This window comes from Bacillus rossius, chromosome 2 (genome assembly GCF_032445375.1).
Source record: "Bacillus rossius redtenbacheri isolate Brsri chromosome 2, Brsri_v3, whole genome shotgun sequence".
Lineage (NCBI taxonomy): Eukaryota > Metazoa > Arthropoda > Insecta > Phasmatodea > Bacillidae > Bacillus > Bacillus rossius.
The window spans coordinates 113377462-113392639 of NC_086331.1; the positions used below are offsets into that span (position 1 = coordinate 113377462).

Sequence of the window (15178 nt, forward strand, 5' to 3'; positions counted from 1 at the left end):
TCATACTTCAAGATACATAGTTTTAAAGCACGGGCGGTTTAGCTGATAGCCATAGTCTGTGAGGTACGCTTGTTATGTGTTCAATTTAAGTTGGTGTTGTTCGGCGTTACATCTTTGAGAAGTAGTTCAGAGCGTCTTGTAACAATGCTTGTTTCCGTCCTTGGAAGGCGACCTTCAGCAGTGTACAAGAGCAAGCGGGCTGCTGTAGAGTCGCAACCAACCTGCGTGGAGACGACGCAAGTATCCTGGTCGGCGGCCAGCGAGGCAATCAGGGGCTTAAGGCAAGCGAGCTGCTGCTAAGTCTAATACGCTGTAAACGTTACTGGCTAAGTGGACGATAAAATACACAAATCTAAGTGAGTTATCTCACAAACATTACTGCTCTGTAACATGCAGGTTTCGTCGCATGCAACCACAAAGCTTCCCACAGGTGGGCATTAACTCGTTAATTCCGTTTATCGTTAACTAACGAAGTTAACAATCTGCTTAATGGATTGACTTTTGAGTTAACTTCAAAAAATGTTAACGCTCTTGTTAAATTCTGTTGAATAGAACTTTCCTTAACTTTTGTTCACTACATTGGTTGTTTGTTGACAAGTCATTTTTTTTGTTTGGTGAGGCGAATGGTTAACAACATACGCGAAAGGCACGTGCGAGTGTGATGCATGTATAAACGTTAATGCTAGGCGTGGCATGGGTGTGAGCAGAACACTAGATAAGTCGTGGAGTGTCCGTATTTTATGCCTGATATCACCGGCGTGGCGCTGTTGATTGCTTACTCTGCTCAGTGCCACTGAATATGACTATTATAACCTAACTTTTTATTTACTACTAATAGTGTCATTTTGGTAGTTTTTAATTTTTGTTGGTTGGTTAGTGGTGTAAAATTAATTAAATTGACGTTCACATTCATTACATTTACATCATTGACACTACTACTTCTACTGAAAGCACTGAAACTGAATCAAATCCTTGGCCACACTTGAGTGATTACTTTGTATTCCAATCAAGAATAGGACAACAGAAGTTGATTTATGAATGCAAACTGTGTCCGCCTAAAGTTTGTACAATAAAGGCTCACGTGTCTAGCCTAAATAATCTTAAACAACATATGAAAAGGATGCATGCATCCAAATATGTACGGTTTGAAAAAAAAGTAAAATAAGGATCAAATCGTGGTAAAAAGAAAACCAATCCCAAGCCTTTTTTCAAGTGCTGTGAATTCTTCTGATGTAGATGCAGATAGCAGCAGAAGTGATTTGTTTTAGCTCCACCTGTTAATAAAAGGTTATGCCAACAAAGCATTGGTGAATCTTTTGGCATCGGGACTACCAGTAGTGGCATATTCCAAGCTATTGTGAACCAATGCATTGTAAACTTTTTCATGATTCCGCTACATTTAAGAATCTAATTAAAATTCTGAACCCCGGTAAGATCTCAATTTCCAGGAGGACATTGGGTAGACATATTGATGATTCACATGATCAGTTGAAACAACATTTGATTAAGTAAGTACCTTTTATGGATAACAAACAAAACAGGTTATTTTGCACCTTAAATGATCTAGAGTAATATTTTTTACATTTTCTTTTCAATATTGTTTCAGTACACTTAGCAAAATCGATTTGATGGCTACGACAGCAGACTGCTGCTCTGCTCATAGCAAAAGTTACTTGGGATGACTGTTCACTGAATAAATCCTGTTACCAGAGTGAGAATGCATGCAGTGTTATCTTGCATGCGAATAAAAGGTGTTCATTCATATAATGTACTTGCACAGACAATGATTAATATTCATAATGGATTCCATATTGAAAAAAAAGTTCCTAGGTATGTGAATTGTAAGAAATCGTTCATTGTGTGTCTTGTAATATATTGTAGCTAATTTTCAACATTTAATTTTCAGGACAACAAACAATGATAGCAACTTTGTGAAGATGTTTGTGCAATTTGGCACAGAGGCTGATATATTGCGAGACATGCCATCAATGTCCAATAATGTAGACTCCAAAACTGGATGCTGTTACTGCACTTTTAACTGAATTTGACTTTGAGCAAGAGTTGGAGTTTATATAATTAGACAATGTGCTTGCTACATCTGGTGATTGTATCATTATAGGAAACCGCAGTTTGCCAATTTATATGAGTTGGGCTGCTCACACATTCCACATAATATCAAGCAACGATGCTGATGCTGCTCTAAAAACATTTATTTTTAAAAATCCATACAGAGCTGCTGTGGCAAAAGCTCGCGCCATTTGTAAATTACAGTCTCGGGGAAGGTGATTGTCCCCTAAGGAGTTGGAGCTGTTGTCGGCTCTAGTATCCCAGACATGTTCCAACAGGTTCACGGAATGGGTGCAAGGATGCGAAAATATAGCCTCTCCGCACCAAGTGGCAATCCTCTGCCTCCACGGGAGCACCGCTGTTGAGGGCGAATCGTGGTGACCATGTTGGGATGGGTAGCCTCAACCTCGGGTTATAGCATCGCCTTAACTGAAGAGGAAAATGCCGGGCGTAGCCCTGCCGCAGTGCATCCTCAATTGCATGTATGGGACCAGAAATGGTGAATTGGCTGAATCTGCGGGCAACAGCAGATGCGTTACAAGCCTTTCTGGGGGGTTCGACTGCCGAGCCTCGGCGTTTCTGCCCCAAAGGGCCCCATAGTGAATGGATCAGGCCTATGGTAATGGACGGACCGAGAAAGGCGCCGCTGTGTTTGGGTGCACCCGAGCTTAAAAAAGATCTGTAAACTGCTCGACTAGGTGTGATACGTTCCACTAGTCCAGTGGTCGAGGGAAGTACCGAGGTAACCCCGAGGCCCTCCAGCAAACGCACAATTGGTCTGTCATTTCTAGCCGGGACTTCCTGCGATCGCCGCCGGATGAGTTCAGGCACTTCCGGCCTTTAATCGGCTGTAAAAATGTCGGGCCGAGGTACAGCAGGTCGGAGGGTAGTCCGAGGAGACAAGGACATCCAGTGGAGTAACTCTAAAGAGTGGCAATCGGTTAGCTGCTGGCAAATGGTCTGCCGAATCGACGCCAAGTTGGTAGTAGTATGGGAAGAATCCATGAAATATTGAATGGTGTCCCGCTGATGTTTCCTCTAAGGCCCTGGATTCTGATTGGGTAGGACTCATACTTGGTAGTGGTGCTCCGATCGCTTGGAGCAGGCTCCAAGCGTTCCCTAGCCCGATGCGGAGTCGACGTGGTGAGCGACGACACAGCTCCGGTACAAGCCTGGATAGCTAACAGAGGTAGGACAGGCCTCCACCGGCCCACGGGTTCACTGGGTGTTTTGAGGGGTCCCAGTGTGATGTGGGAGATCGGGAAAGGCGCCAGTAGTGCTGATAAAGTCTTAGGGCTCAGGACACAGCCAACTGTCTGGTTAGCTGAGCGAGGTACGAGGCTGAGGCGGTGACTATGCTGGGTTGGTGGCCCTAGCCACTTGTCATTGCCGACACTCTAATACCTTCCTGATATAAAATGAGGGAGTGATCACTATCAGTTCTGTTTAATTAATATAGCTCTGGAATCTGGAATGTAAAAATCGAACTGAAATACATAAAACTATAGGCTCTTATTTAAAATTGACCTCTCACTATAGAGTTTATACTTAAAACCATACATTATGTATAGTTTAATTTCCACTAAACATATTTAATAAACAAAGTATGCTTATTACGTGAGTTAACAAAAAACCTTTAAGAATACATTTTATTATTTAAGCCTACATTTAGCTCTATAACAGAAAGCTAGCACTATACACTTTCCTATCACTCTAAATTATTAATAAATCATTTTATTATAACATTCTAATGATATCACCATGTCGTTCTTAAAAACCTTTATCTATAGATTATTTAACATTACTTTTTTTTACCCCTGTATTTTTTTTTAAATTTTATTTACTGCAATGAAGACTTTTAATTGTTTTTCAGTATTCAATGGTTTAATTAATATCTACCATAATTAAAACAATAATTTTACTACCACCATAAAATTTTAATCTATCTACCACTAAATTAAAATAAATATATTTACTATTATACATATTTCATATTTATTAACTAAGGATATGTAGCACTTGGCTTATAAGCATTTTTTAATGTTTTATAACTGAACAATAGAAATAATTTATTTTTAATGAAACATATGATATTCTTATGTCAGCTTACATTATATAACTCTATAATTTAAAATACAACACTAATTATATACTTCTACAACAGAAGAAGAAAAAAAGAGGTGTAGCTACCACTTGATGTGTAACATATATGAATACATACATTACATAACTTTACTTAGCAATATATGTTACTTTAACTAAGGTATTTTTATGCAAATTTTAAAACAATGTCAGAATATTACAGAAGAGCTATCACTATAAAAATAAAATTATTTCTGTAACTTAAGGGGATAGCATGGTTACTTATGCTTGAGAGTTAATTTATTAATTTAACTTGCATTCTTTCTCCTTATAAGTATGCGTTATATAACATTTTTTATTTGCCAAATAATTAATTTTACACTTCTAAATAATATAAATAACAAGCCTTTAAACAAGAACCAACATTCTCTTTATAAGCATAATTATAATACTATTAAGACTTATTAATGAGAAAAACGTTTAATAAAGAGAGTATGCCTATAACAAAGAATTATGTTTAAATAAATTAATATAAAAAAATTAAAATTATACATATTTCATAAATATGAAAGGTCGATAGCCAAGAACTAGCACTCTCTTTATAATCATATTTATAATACTATAAAGAATCCAACAGTAAATTTAAGTATTCTTAATAACGATAGTATATCTATAAGTAATCCAGATATACCACTCTCCTTATAAGCATACTTATAACACAAAAAAGAAAATTTAATTAAAAGACTATGCCAACTTTACTTACACACGTATATATAAAAACCAATAACACACAGTTATACATAATTAATGAAAATGATATGCCTATAACCTAGACTTAGGCGTATACTTACATTTATAACTATAAATAATTCAAAATTGTGCTGCAAACTAGTATTCTTGACAATTTTAAATTTGAATGTTTTAAAAAGTTATGTCACCAGTAATTCTTTGCTGCAAGAACTTAAACTTTTTCCTCCTCCTGTACACTCCCATTTAACCTTTGTCAGACCTGTCTCCCCAAGTTTTCCCAGTCCTAGATCCGATTTTTACTGAGTCTTTGCCAGTCAGACTGGTATCTGTTTATTCCCGCCTTGGCGCACGAACGTCAGCTGTAATTCGCCTCCGATCCGTGACGAGAACTGCTAGGCCCTGCAAGCTCTCAGGGCAGGCCTGTTCCAAGACCTCCCCTGACGCGAGCCATTTTCACCAAAGTATAGTCACGCCTCCGGGTCCTGTATGAGCATCTTTCCCACTGTCATCAGCAGCCCCAACACACCCCACCTCTCCAAGTTTTCCTGGGAACACTAGCCCAGAGCGATGATCGGCCACTAACCCCAGCCAGGGTCGGCCTCTCCCCAAGGCCACGACACTAGTCCCAAAAGTACATGCTTATGCCACCTGGCGGTAGTTTTGCGAATCACTTCCCCTGGGAGTTTGAACGCCCGCGGAACGCCTGCCCTCTGGCATCTCCCGCAGTAACCAGTGCCCCGTAGTTCCTTTCCAGGCCACCAGAGCGCTGGCCTAGTCAGCTCCATAAGCCCTATGCTGCTAGCTGCCGCCTCGTGCGAGTCGACCTCTACTTGGCTCAGCCACACTTCAGTAGGTCGCGCTGACATCGGGCAGTACCACCAACTTCCGAGATATCGAAATCTGCTTTTCTCGACAAGCACCTCGGTAATCTTTGGAACCTTTCGGTCCGAAAACCGAAACCTCTCCCCCCCCCCCCCTTTTTTTTTCTTTCTTTAACATCGCCTTTTAATTACGAGTCTCTGCCGCCCCAAACTTACTGCGCGCCGCGATTCGGAACTGGCTACTTCGCATCTATATCATCAGGACGCCTCTCCGTTATTTTCTTTTAAGATGTGATTAACTAGACAAGAGATGATTCCCACAACAGTAGTGTTTAAGCGTTAGTCAGCGCATATAGATCTAGTTCGTAGAAGTATTCATGTATTAGTCATCATAATTAATTAATTTTTTAAATTATGAAACATTCGTGACGGGTCAATGTGCTTAATGCCCAGGCAGATCCTGGAAGACATCACCCTGTTTGGTGAGTTTCTACTACCTTTACTCCCCAACCATCATCGTGACTAGAAGGGATTTTCTGTCTATTTTGCCAACTGTCTCTGAATCAGTCCTGAACATATGTGTTTCGGATCTGTTCACAGACAGGGACCAAGTACCAGGGACCAAGAACCGGACCATTGTACAAGTACCGGACCAGTTTACAATAACCGGGCACATTCCAAGGACCAGATCAGTCTCCACGGGCCGGATAACTAAGGCCCTCTGACGTCCCATCAGCTGTTCCATTTCGTCCAGCAACCTTCAAACCGCCAGCCCTTCAGTTTTTAAAAACCTTTTTGGACTAGCATTCAACCACGACGTGGCTCAGATCAGACAGCCAGAAGGTTCCTGCGACTCCTTAAAATGTTTATTGTTACGAACTTTATTTAAATTATATTAAAGATTTATTTAATTGTCTAATAAGGGCCAGCCCATTCTCCTAATAATGTGATTTTAAATCCAGGTTGTGTATGTTTTTTGTTAATCAATTAATATTTCCAATGTGAAAATAATCAAAAGTAAAATAAAAACAGAGGTACTAAGATCTAGACGAAATCATTATTTTGCCTTCTGAAACCAAAAGATCTACTTGTTCCCCCCTCCTCCACCAGTCAGCAGGAGAGTGCATTGTAAAAGTTGTAACATAACTTGGGTTTTCTCTGTCATGACTGAGGAGTGTGACAAAAGATATACATATTTAATAATCATATCTATTAACAACTATACTTATAAGGATACATATATAAAATTTATGTCTTTACCAATATACATATTATGCCAATATTTAATTCTAACTTAAAAGAATATATTTATTACTATAAGATAAACTCAACATTAAAAAAGTTGCATGGAAACCTGTGCTATCACGATCCCTAAAAGTATCTAGGCATATTACTATAAGGAATTTAGTTCAAAAAGGAAATTCCTTATGGATCTCATGCATGCTTCTAATGCACATAAAAGAACACACCCTTAGGTGCATCATGCCTACACCTCATCATCCAAGAAGACATCTTTTTCAATTCAAGATGGTAGAGGATGTAGTGCATTGAAAGTTTTTCTTGGTGCGCCTTATGCATTATATGGAACGAGTCCTTATGTGCATCATACTAAAATATCTCCATCAAAAATGGTGCGTTTTACATACCAAGATGATGGATGATGTATATTAAAGTCTTCCCTTATGCATTCTGTAGATGTAAAGGAATGTATCCTAGCAGACGAAAAGCCAATCTATTGTAGCACCTACTAGCAGGCGACTCTTGCACTAAAGATAGTGGCTTCTCTGCAGACTAGTTTTTGAAACTTAAAAGTGGTTCCCTCTGGCAACTGACTTTCGATATTTGAATGTGGTGCCCTGTAGAAAACTACACGGCCATTCAAGATGGCTTACTGTGGCACCTCTGGAAGCTTGCGCTGGGATTAAAGATGATACTTTTTGGGAAACGTTTTTAAAAATTTTAATGTGGCACTCCTCACCAAACATCACTACCACTATTGCCTTACATACATAATTTAAAAGGATATATTACTTATGCACTGCTTTGTTCCACACCTGATCTGTAAGCTAAGTGGCCAAGGTCTATGCCTATCAACAATATCATGCTTGCCTCCCTCGGTTCAGAAGCGGGATTTTCGTAAAAATAAATACCACTGGCACCACCTGCCTTCAAGCTTCGGAACCAAGATGGCCGCCACCAGCAGATTACGTCACCCTCGTCATCGCTTTCACTCCACGACTTGTGGGAATACTTACATGGCTCATGTTTGTCAAAAAAACCTAGGTCAGTGCCCTTACTTCTTGGAGCAATGTTTACCCACGCTGACCATTACCTCGTCGTCATCGTCCCACTACATCTTAGTTGTCCCAGAACCATCCAGCTCCTTCTACTGACCAAGTAATCCAGTATGTCTGCTGTGATGTCACAATAACAAAAAATATAATCTAACATAGTAGTGGTGGGGCTGAGTCAGCTTAGTGTTTTGGTTTGTGGCTTGCTGCTTTAATCTTTTCCAAAATATTAATCGGGAATCAAACGGACGACTGTTTGTGATATCTACATTATTTCATAAAAAATATTTTAAATACTTGTTTAGATATTTTTTTTACAATTATTTATATGAAAAATACATGTTTACTTTCACCGTGGCATGAACTGTGTACCACTGTTTTGATTACAAACATTATTTTTGTAGAAGGTTTAAAATTCTTTTTACTTTATTAAAATAAACATTTTTTATAGTATTTAGTTAAAAACGTCATCGCGGTGTGAAGTATGACCACAGGTGTCGTTTTTCAAGGTCACGGTTTAAAATCGAAGTCAATGTTAAAAGTCACCGAAACCCAAATATGTACCATTTCGATGAATCACAGTCTGAAGCAGGCCCTCGTATGCCCTCTTAAATACTATGCGCATATCTTTGCGTAAAAAAGCAAAATGATAAATTAGTAGTATTTATACTGCAGTTTTGATCTTTGACGGACAGACATATTTTTAATAAAGTGTATGTTATTTAAATAACAATGGGAAAAATATTAAACATAAATTTTTGGAATTAATATTCCGTAAGATATTTTTTGATGAAATAGTTATTACCATGACCTACACTAGTTTATAAAGAGTGCCCTTTCAAGTTTGCGCAGTGCCACAACAAATTTAATGCAAAGAATAAAGAAAAAATGCATTTATTATAGGAAGGAAGTTAACTATTTTAATTCTTTATCCGTAAGAAATTAATCTAATATTTTGAATGTGTGCTCAACGAAACAACAGTACTTTACTTTAGATGAAAATAACATAATTACTATGAGTCGAGCACAGGCTTCTAGCTGTAGAACCAGTGCTTAACATTATAATTTCAAGTCACCTAACTACTGTAGACTACGACGTTTAACATATCGTGATTTCCTGACTGAAATGTGGTAGCCAATGAGAAAATTTGTAACATGACTAACAGCATGATTGCATTTTTACCTAATGATATTTTTTTACTCAAAAATGATTACAACTTTTTTTCACGTGTTTATTTGTTTTGGCTCTACAGGGATCTTTTTAAAGTTTATTTATTCACTCTACTTCATGTCGCGCCACTCTTTTATAATTCCACTCTAATGGCACCAAAAAGTGAATCCAATAATATATATGGCATTAATATCATATTACTGGAACAACCTACATTACCAAATTTTTTATCATGGGTTGAATACTTGCAAACAAAGCGCCAGTTGAATAATAAGAGTTACACCAAAATGAACACTAAAATCGCCCGCCAGTCGACTAACGAAAGATAAATATATTTCGTATACTTCCTGTATTTTCACACTCAATTTTCTGGCAAGAACTCTCCATTAGTAATTCCTGCACTACTGGACTCAGAGTGATCATTTAAAACAAATTCATAAAGTATTGAATTTCTACACTCCTTTGCAAATAATCCTATAATTGTTTTAATTTAATCAATTGTACGATAGTAGATTCAGTATTTATAAAATCTCTATGCACCATCGTAACGCAAAGCAAATTTAAAGGATTTTCAAGCCGGTTTCCAGTGCATTATGACTATGAACAACATATTCGGTTAAAATAGCTACACACCTCAGAGTAAAATCACGTTTGAACCACGACTCCTTCAGAGATTAAAAACTGTTATTAAAATATTTCATACATGTTCAATAATACACCACACCCAGATATTCGTCAATACATTAGCGCAAAAGTTTTTAACTAAGAAACAAGCAAAACTTATATTTTGCAAACGTACTATGGATTCAATGTATCATAAGACCTCAAAGTCTAAACGATGTTCTCACCCAGCGATTATAGGTAATAAGACAAAGACTTGCATATTTTATCAAAATATCGCTTCTTTTACACAAAGGCTAACAAAATCGATGCTACGCACAACCCGATTCTTTCAAAACCTCGCTGTTACACAAAACCATACGCTATTCATATTACTTACATTGCTACACAAATCTCTTAACTAACCAAATCTCTACACTTCCTAATTTTTTCCCGGTTACTTTCTTAAAACTACCCAATTTTCTGTGTGTGTCCGAGTCACCTGTTCTCGTATCTTTTCGGCGCCAGTCTTCATGCCCTTTTATCTTGTGATGATATTTTCGTCCTTCATTGCAAAGACATACAAAAGTTATAATCTGCTTCACTGTGTACACCAGTTTTTTTTTATTATTATTCCCTGACAAACTGTTTGCCAATTTTTATTACTGTAAAACATGTTCACCCAGTCAAACTTCTCTTTTCTTCAAACAATGCTACAAATTTTTCTCTTTCCTTTCATGTTTCAGTTTTTTTATTCACTTTTAACCCACCACATTTTTAAAATGACGGGTAGCCAAAATTATTATTTTTAAAACTAGTTGTCCATGTTGACACTGACACAAAGATCTCTGCTCCTAGCCAATAAAGTCAACTTTAATCCTCAAATTTTTATTTTTATGTCAGATGCAAGCCAATTTTATTTTTAGAAGCAATATTTTATTCATTAATGACGTGTACTACAATGTTCTTTATATCATCTTGAATTCACCCAGCGTAATCTATATTACTGCACAAGCATAAGAAATTAATAGCTAGTTTTTGCCCATTTTACATTTTTGCCTTTTTATGTTTATTGCAATTTTTGTTTTCTTTTATCTTTCAAAGTAGTTTGCTTCTTAGTTGTCTGATGATGAAATTACCAAAATCCTTGATTCAGAAAATCGGAAGATAATTATTCTGACATTTTGTATGCTACACATATAAACTTTTTCTTCTTTTTCTGCTTTCCTTGTTGAATGTTTAAATTAAAGATTAGTACAGACAAATTTCAAGCTTTTATTATACATTTATGAACACTGTTTGTCTTTCTCTCACTTCGATCGTTTTAAATAGCTATACTTAAAAATTTTTGACGCTTACCAAGTCATTATTCTACCCATAGCACGATGCTGATTGAATCTCGGTAATTCTCAAATCACTATGCTACATAAATCATGACTAGGGACCAGAAAAATTCGCGGGTTCAATGACCTGTAGGATGAACTCCATAGTTCTACGTACACTCGGTCAAATGCCACCCACTCATTGGCTGCTGTCTTGTGAGACGTTCCAGCGTAGCAGCCTGTGATTCGATAAAGCTTTGGTTCGGTGTTTCTCATTGGCCCAGAGTCATCCAGGTGAGTTGTGGACCAATAGCAGAGGCAGCACTGAGGTATAACGATTTGTATTTTAACCTATCGCGAAATGAATTCGCGAATTTTTCCTGTCTCTAATCATGACATAATAAAACAAGTCATAAAATACTCGTTATTAAACAATTTAAAATCAAATATTTCACAACAATAATTTTAGGATGCAAATAAATTTTAAAAATTGTGGTTTTCGCTACATAGCCTTTGCTTGGTGTGTAACAGCATTGTTTGGTAGGTATGCAGTAAGTGATATTATGGTAGTTTTGATGTGACATATGTGTGGTTTGTATCAAAAGTTGTAGGACCTAGTGTAATAGTTGTACTTATATTTTCTACAGTTACACTTAAAATGTCACTCAGCACATTAATATATACCTGGGAGAAGAAAATCACCAGGGCTGTTGTGAGTAATTGATTCATCTCTATTTGCCTCTAGCACATCACAAGAAATAAAAGGCGTCAAATTTTTGCCGGTATGTGACACTTATCGCACAAATAATTAGGAAATTCATTTCACATTATCCCCCGAATATGATCGGAGATAGTGTAAAATGAGCTCAGTAAAATCACGTGATAAATTATTTTAATAAAAAAAAGTTGCAATTTGTTTTGGATTAGAAAAATAAAACTTTTACGTCTTTAAACGCATCTCGTACGTGTAGAAATATACAGTTAGCAAGATTGTTTTTATTCAAAGAAATTCTACAAAAGCGGTCAAGAAAAACAATATCTAGAAATGCACTTACTTTAAATCTCAAAAAACTTATCATGAGCTTAAATATCTGAATCGAATTGAAATAATACCAAAAACTAAAAGCAGCTCAAGTTTAATCTATTAAGCTGCCAAAATTATATACATTATACGAAAATGTAAAACAAAAGTATTAAAATCAATTTTTTTTCAAATGACAGTATTATTTATATTAGTGTTTTAGTCAAAACCAAATAAAATACCTTAAAATGTGACTCAATTGAATATGTGTCTACTGTAGATACTTAGATTTTAATTACACATCAAACACAACTTTATTCAGCTGCATTTCCGTAATTTTTATCCTACTGCTACTAACAATATGTGACAAAATATAAAAAAAAAATATGCAAGCTGGTTCGACGCGAATACATAAACCAGAAATTCTACAAATTTTTATAATAAAAATTATAAATTAAATTTATGGAATCATTAGTCCATTACAATATGAAAAATTTTAATTTTAACTTTTGCTCAACACATTGGTCTATGGAAATCAGCACTTATTGTACAGGAGAAAATTATAAAATTAATTTCTCTGGAAAAACTCTGTCACTTTTCCTTTGAGAAATTCAGTTACAGTTTTATGGAGATTAGTATCCAAATGCTTTCTTCCCGATATATATATTTTTTAATGTGAAATATGGTGATCGCTTGACCTAAATTCGGAGGTGTGGTGCCGAGTATTCAAAGAAACCTCCCAACATTTCTTATAAAGAAGTGGTTTTTGCGTAACTTACGGCAAGGGGCTGTGGGGCAGAGTAACAATGGGATAGAGACTTATCTCAAGAAACTTATCGAATATCCTTTATCTCTTCAGTTTGTCACAATATGTGTTTGCACTGAAGTTTTGACCATGGGGCATGAAGTCAATCAGGACTGGGTAGTGTCTGCCCCAGAGCATGGTGAGGGTCTTTTGGACTTTCACTGGTTTGGTACAGGGAGACAGATATTGCCATACCAAGGATTGTATTTTGCGCTTGGGCATAGAGTAATCAATGCCATTTTGGCACATGCCAAAATAGTTTTTTTTGTTAATATCAAATAAAACTCATTCCGAGCAACCTGCTTATCCTTCTGTAGCTACATTGCCCTTATTATTGGACTTCCAACAGAAGGAACGTAAAACCAACGGTGTCTTGGTTCCACAAAATTTAATGCCATAAATAGCTATGCAGAAACATTACCCAATATATCAAGTTTTTTGCTTAGTACACCCGTTTGTACGTCACCCGGATATTCACAAAGGATTTAATAGGCTTCAGATGACGAGATCTCCCCGATTATAGTGGGCTCTGAACCACTTAGGTGCTGACTCAGTGCTCATCAATTTTAGGCAAGCCCGAGTTGTTAGGATCGAACTTACGACCATCACCCCAAAAGCGTGTTGCTTTAGTGATCTTGGCCATCAAGAACTCTTTCTAAGACGTGTAATATAAACATAATGTTCTGAAAACATTATCAAAGTAGTATTATTTCCTAGACGATCTAGACACTAATTAAGACTCAATATTAAATCCAAACCCATATTTTAAAGGTAAAATTTGTAAGTGGATTAATTTACATGATTAAATTTTTCCCCAAGGATGGCAGATTTTCCATCAATTTTATAATTAGGGTTTAAATTCAATATATGACTAAGTTACTACATATGTAAATTAAGGTTATTATAACGACATTGATTAGATTGAAAAAAATTGTAACGTGAGAGTAGTAAGAAAAAGAAATGCATTAAAATATTAGGCCATACCTTGCAATGTATACATAACAGCGGCCCTTTCCGGGGATGTCCAACATATCCACAACTTTGTTGTCATGGCCATGTTCTTGTCCTGTGTACGTTGAATACATTGCTGGGAGATTGCCATTTAAGAGGTTGTTTCTAGCTGTAAAATAATAAGAACACTTTTTAGTCACATTATAGTGTAGGGTAAAGTAAGGTAATTTCGTGACACAGGTAATTTCGTGACATTTTTTATGACGTTTGTAACGAAAATACCAGCGGTTTTTTGGAGCTGCATTTTGGTCTGGTAGTTTCGGCGTTCTCCATTAGATAATGTGGTATGTATCGTTCGTGTCTTGGAATGCGTCAACGTCACAAAACAAAAGTTTTCGTAAAAGTGAGCAAAGTGTCGTTAAATTTGAGTACTCTTTTGCAGGTTTAACTTCGAATATTCATAAAAGGATCCATGTACATGGTATGTTAGCATTTAATACACAGTTTTGTAGAGAATCTAAACCTCTTACAGTGTGAATAATTTTATGATTTTCCACGTCTGCATACAGTTGTTATTGCTTATGTTGTTCATGGCGTTTCTTAGCATTTTTGTCCTTGTTAAAGATACATTTTCAAAGCCTTTAATATGAATTGATCTTGTAAGTTTTCTAAGCTTGTTAGAACAAAATTATTATGAGAGTTTGTGTTGTAAATTAAGTTTACAATAACTTAGTTTCACTTAGAAAGCTAATTATAGTGTGTCACGAAATTACCTATATCACGAAATTACCTATATCACGAAATTACTTATTGGCTACCACAAAAATATATTGGCTCTTATTTTATTTTTCAGTTGAATGATGAATAAAACAAGAAGTAAATACAGAAAATATGACTCAAGACAGTTAATTGCAGCTGCTGAATTCGTTAAACAACAAAATTGTTCACTTTATAAAGCCTCCAAGGAAATGGGTGTGCCATGGAGTACACTAAGAGACTGTCTAAAAAATAGCACCTGTGAAAACAGAAATGAACCTCTGCCAAAACTAGGAAGACCATTCGCTCTCACTTCAAACCTAGAAATTAGTCTGTATAATTACATCATAGAGATGCAAGAGTTAGGATTAGGTTTAACTGTTTCTACAGTAAGGAAATTAGCACATGAACTCGCAAAAAGTGCCGGCCGTGAAAATTTATTAAATTCCGACAGTGAAAGTGCAAGCAAATGGTGGTGTACATATTTCAAGAGTAGGTACAATCACTCATTAAGATCTCCAGAAAAACCTTGCAGCATACA

At 36.4% G+C, this 15178-nt stretch overlaps 1 protein-coding gene across 1 annotated transcript in view; it reads right to left on the reverse strand.

Moving 5' to 3' along the window:
- Positions 1–15178, reverse strand: part of LOC134528958 (uncharacterized) — a 267148-nt gene that overhangs the window by 170223 nt on the left and 81747 nt on the right. The window contains exon 11 of the mRNA XM_063362626.1: positions 13915–14050. Coding sequence (XP_063218696.1) covers positions 13915–14050 — 136 coding nt within the window. The remainder of the gene's footprint in view (positions 1–13914; positions 14051–15178) is intronic.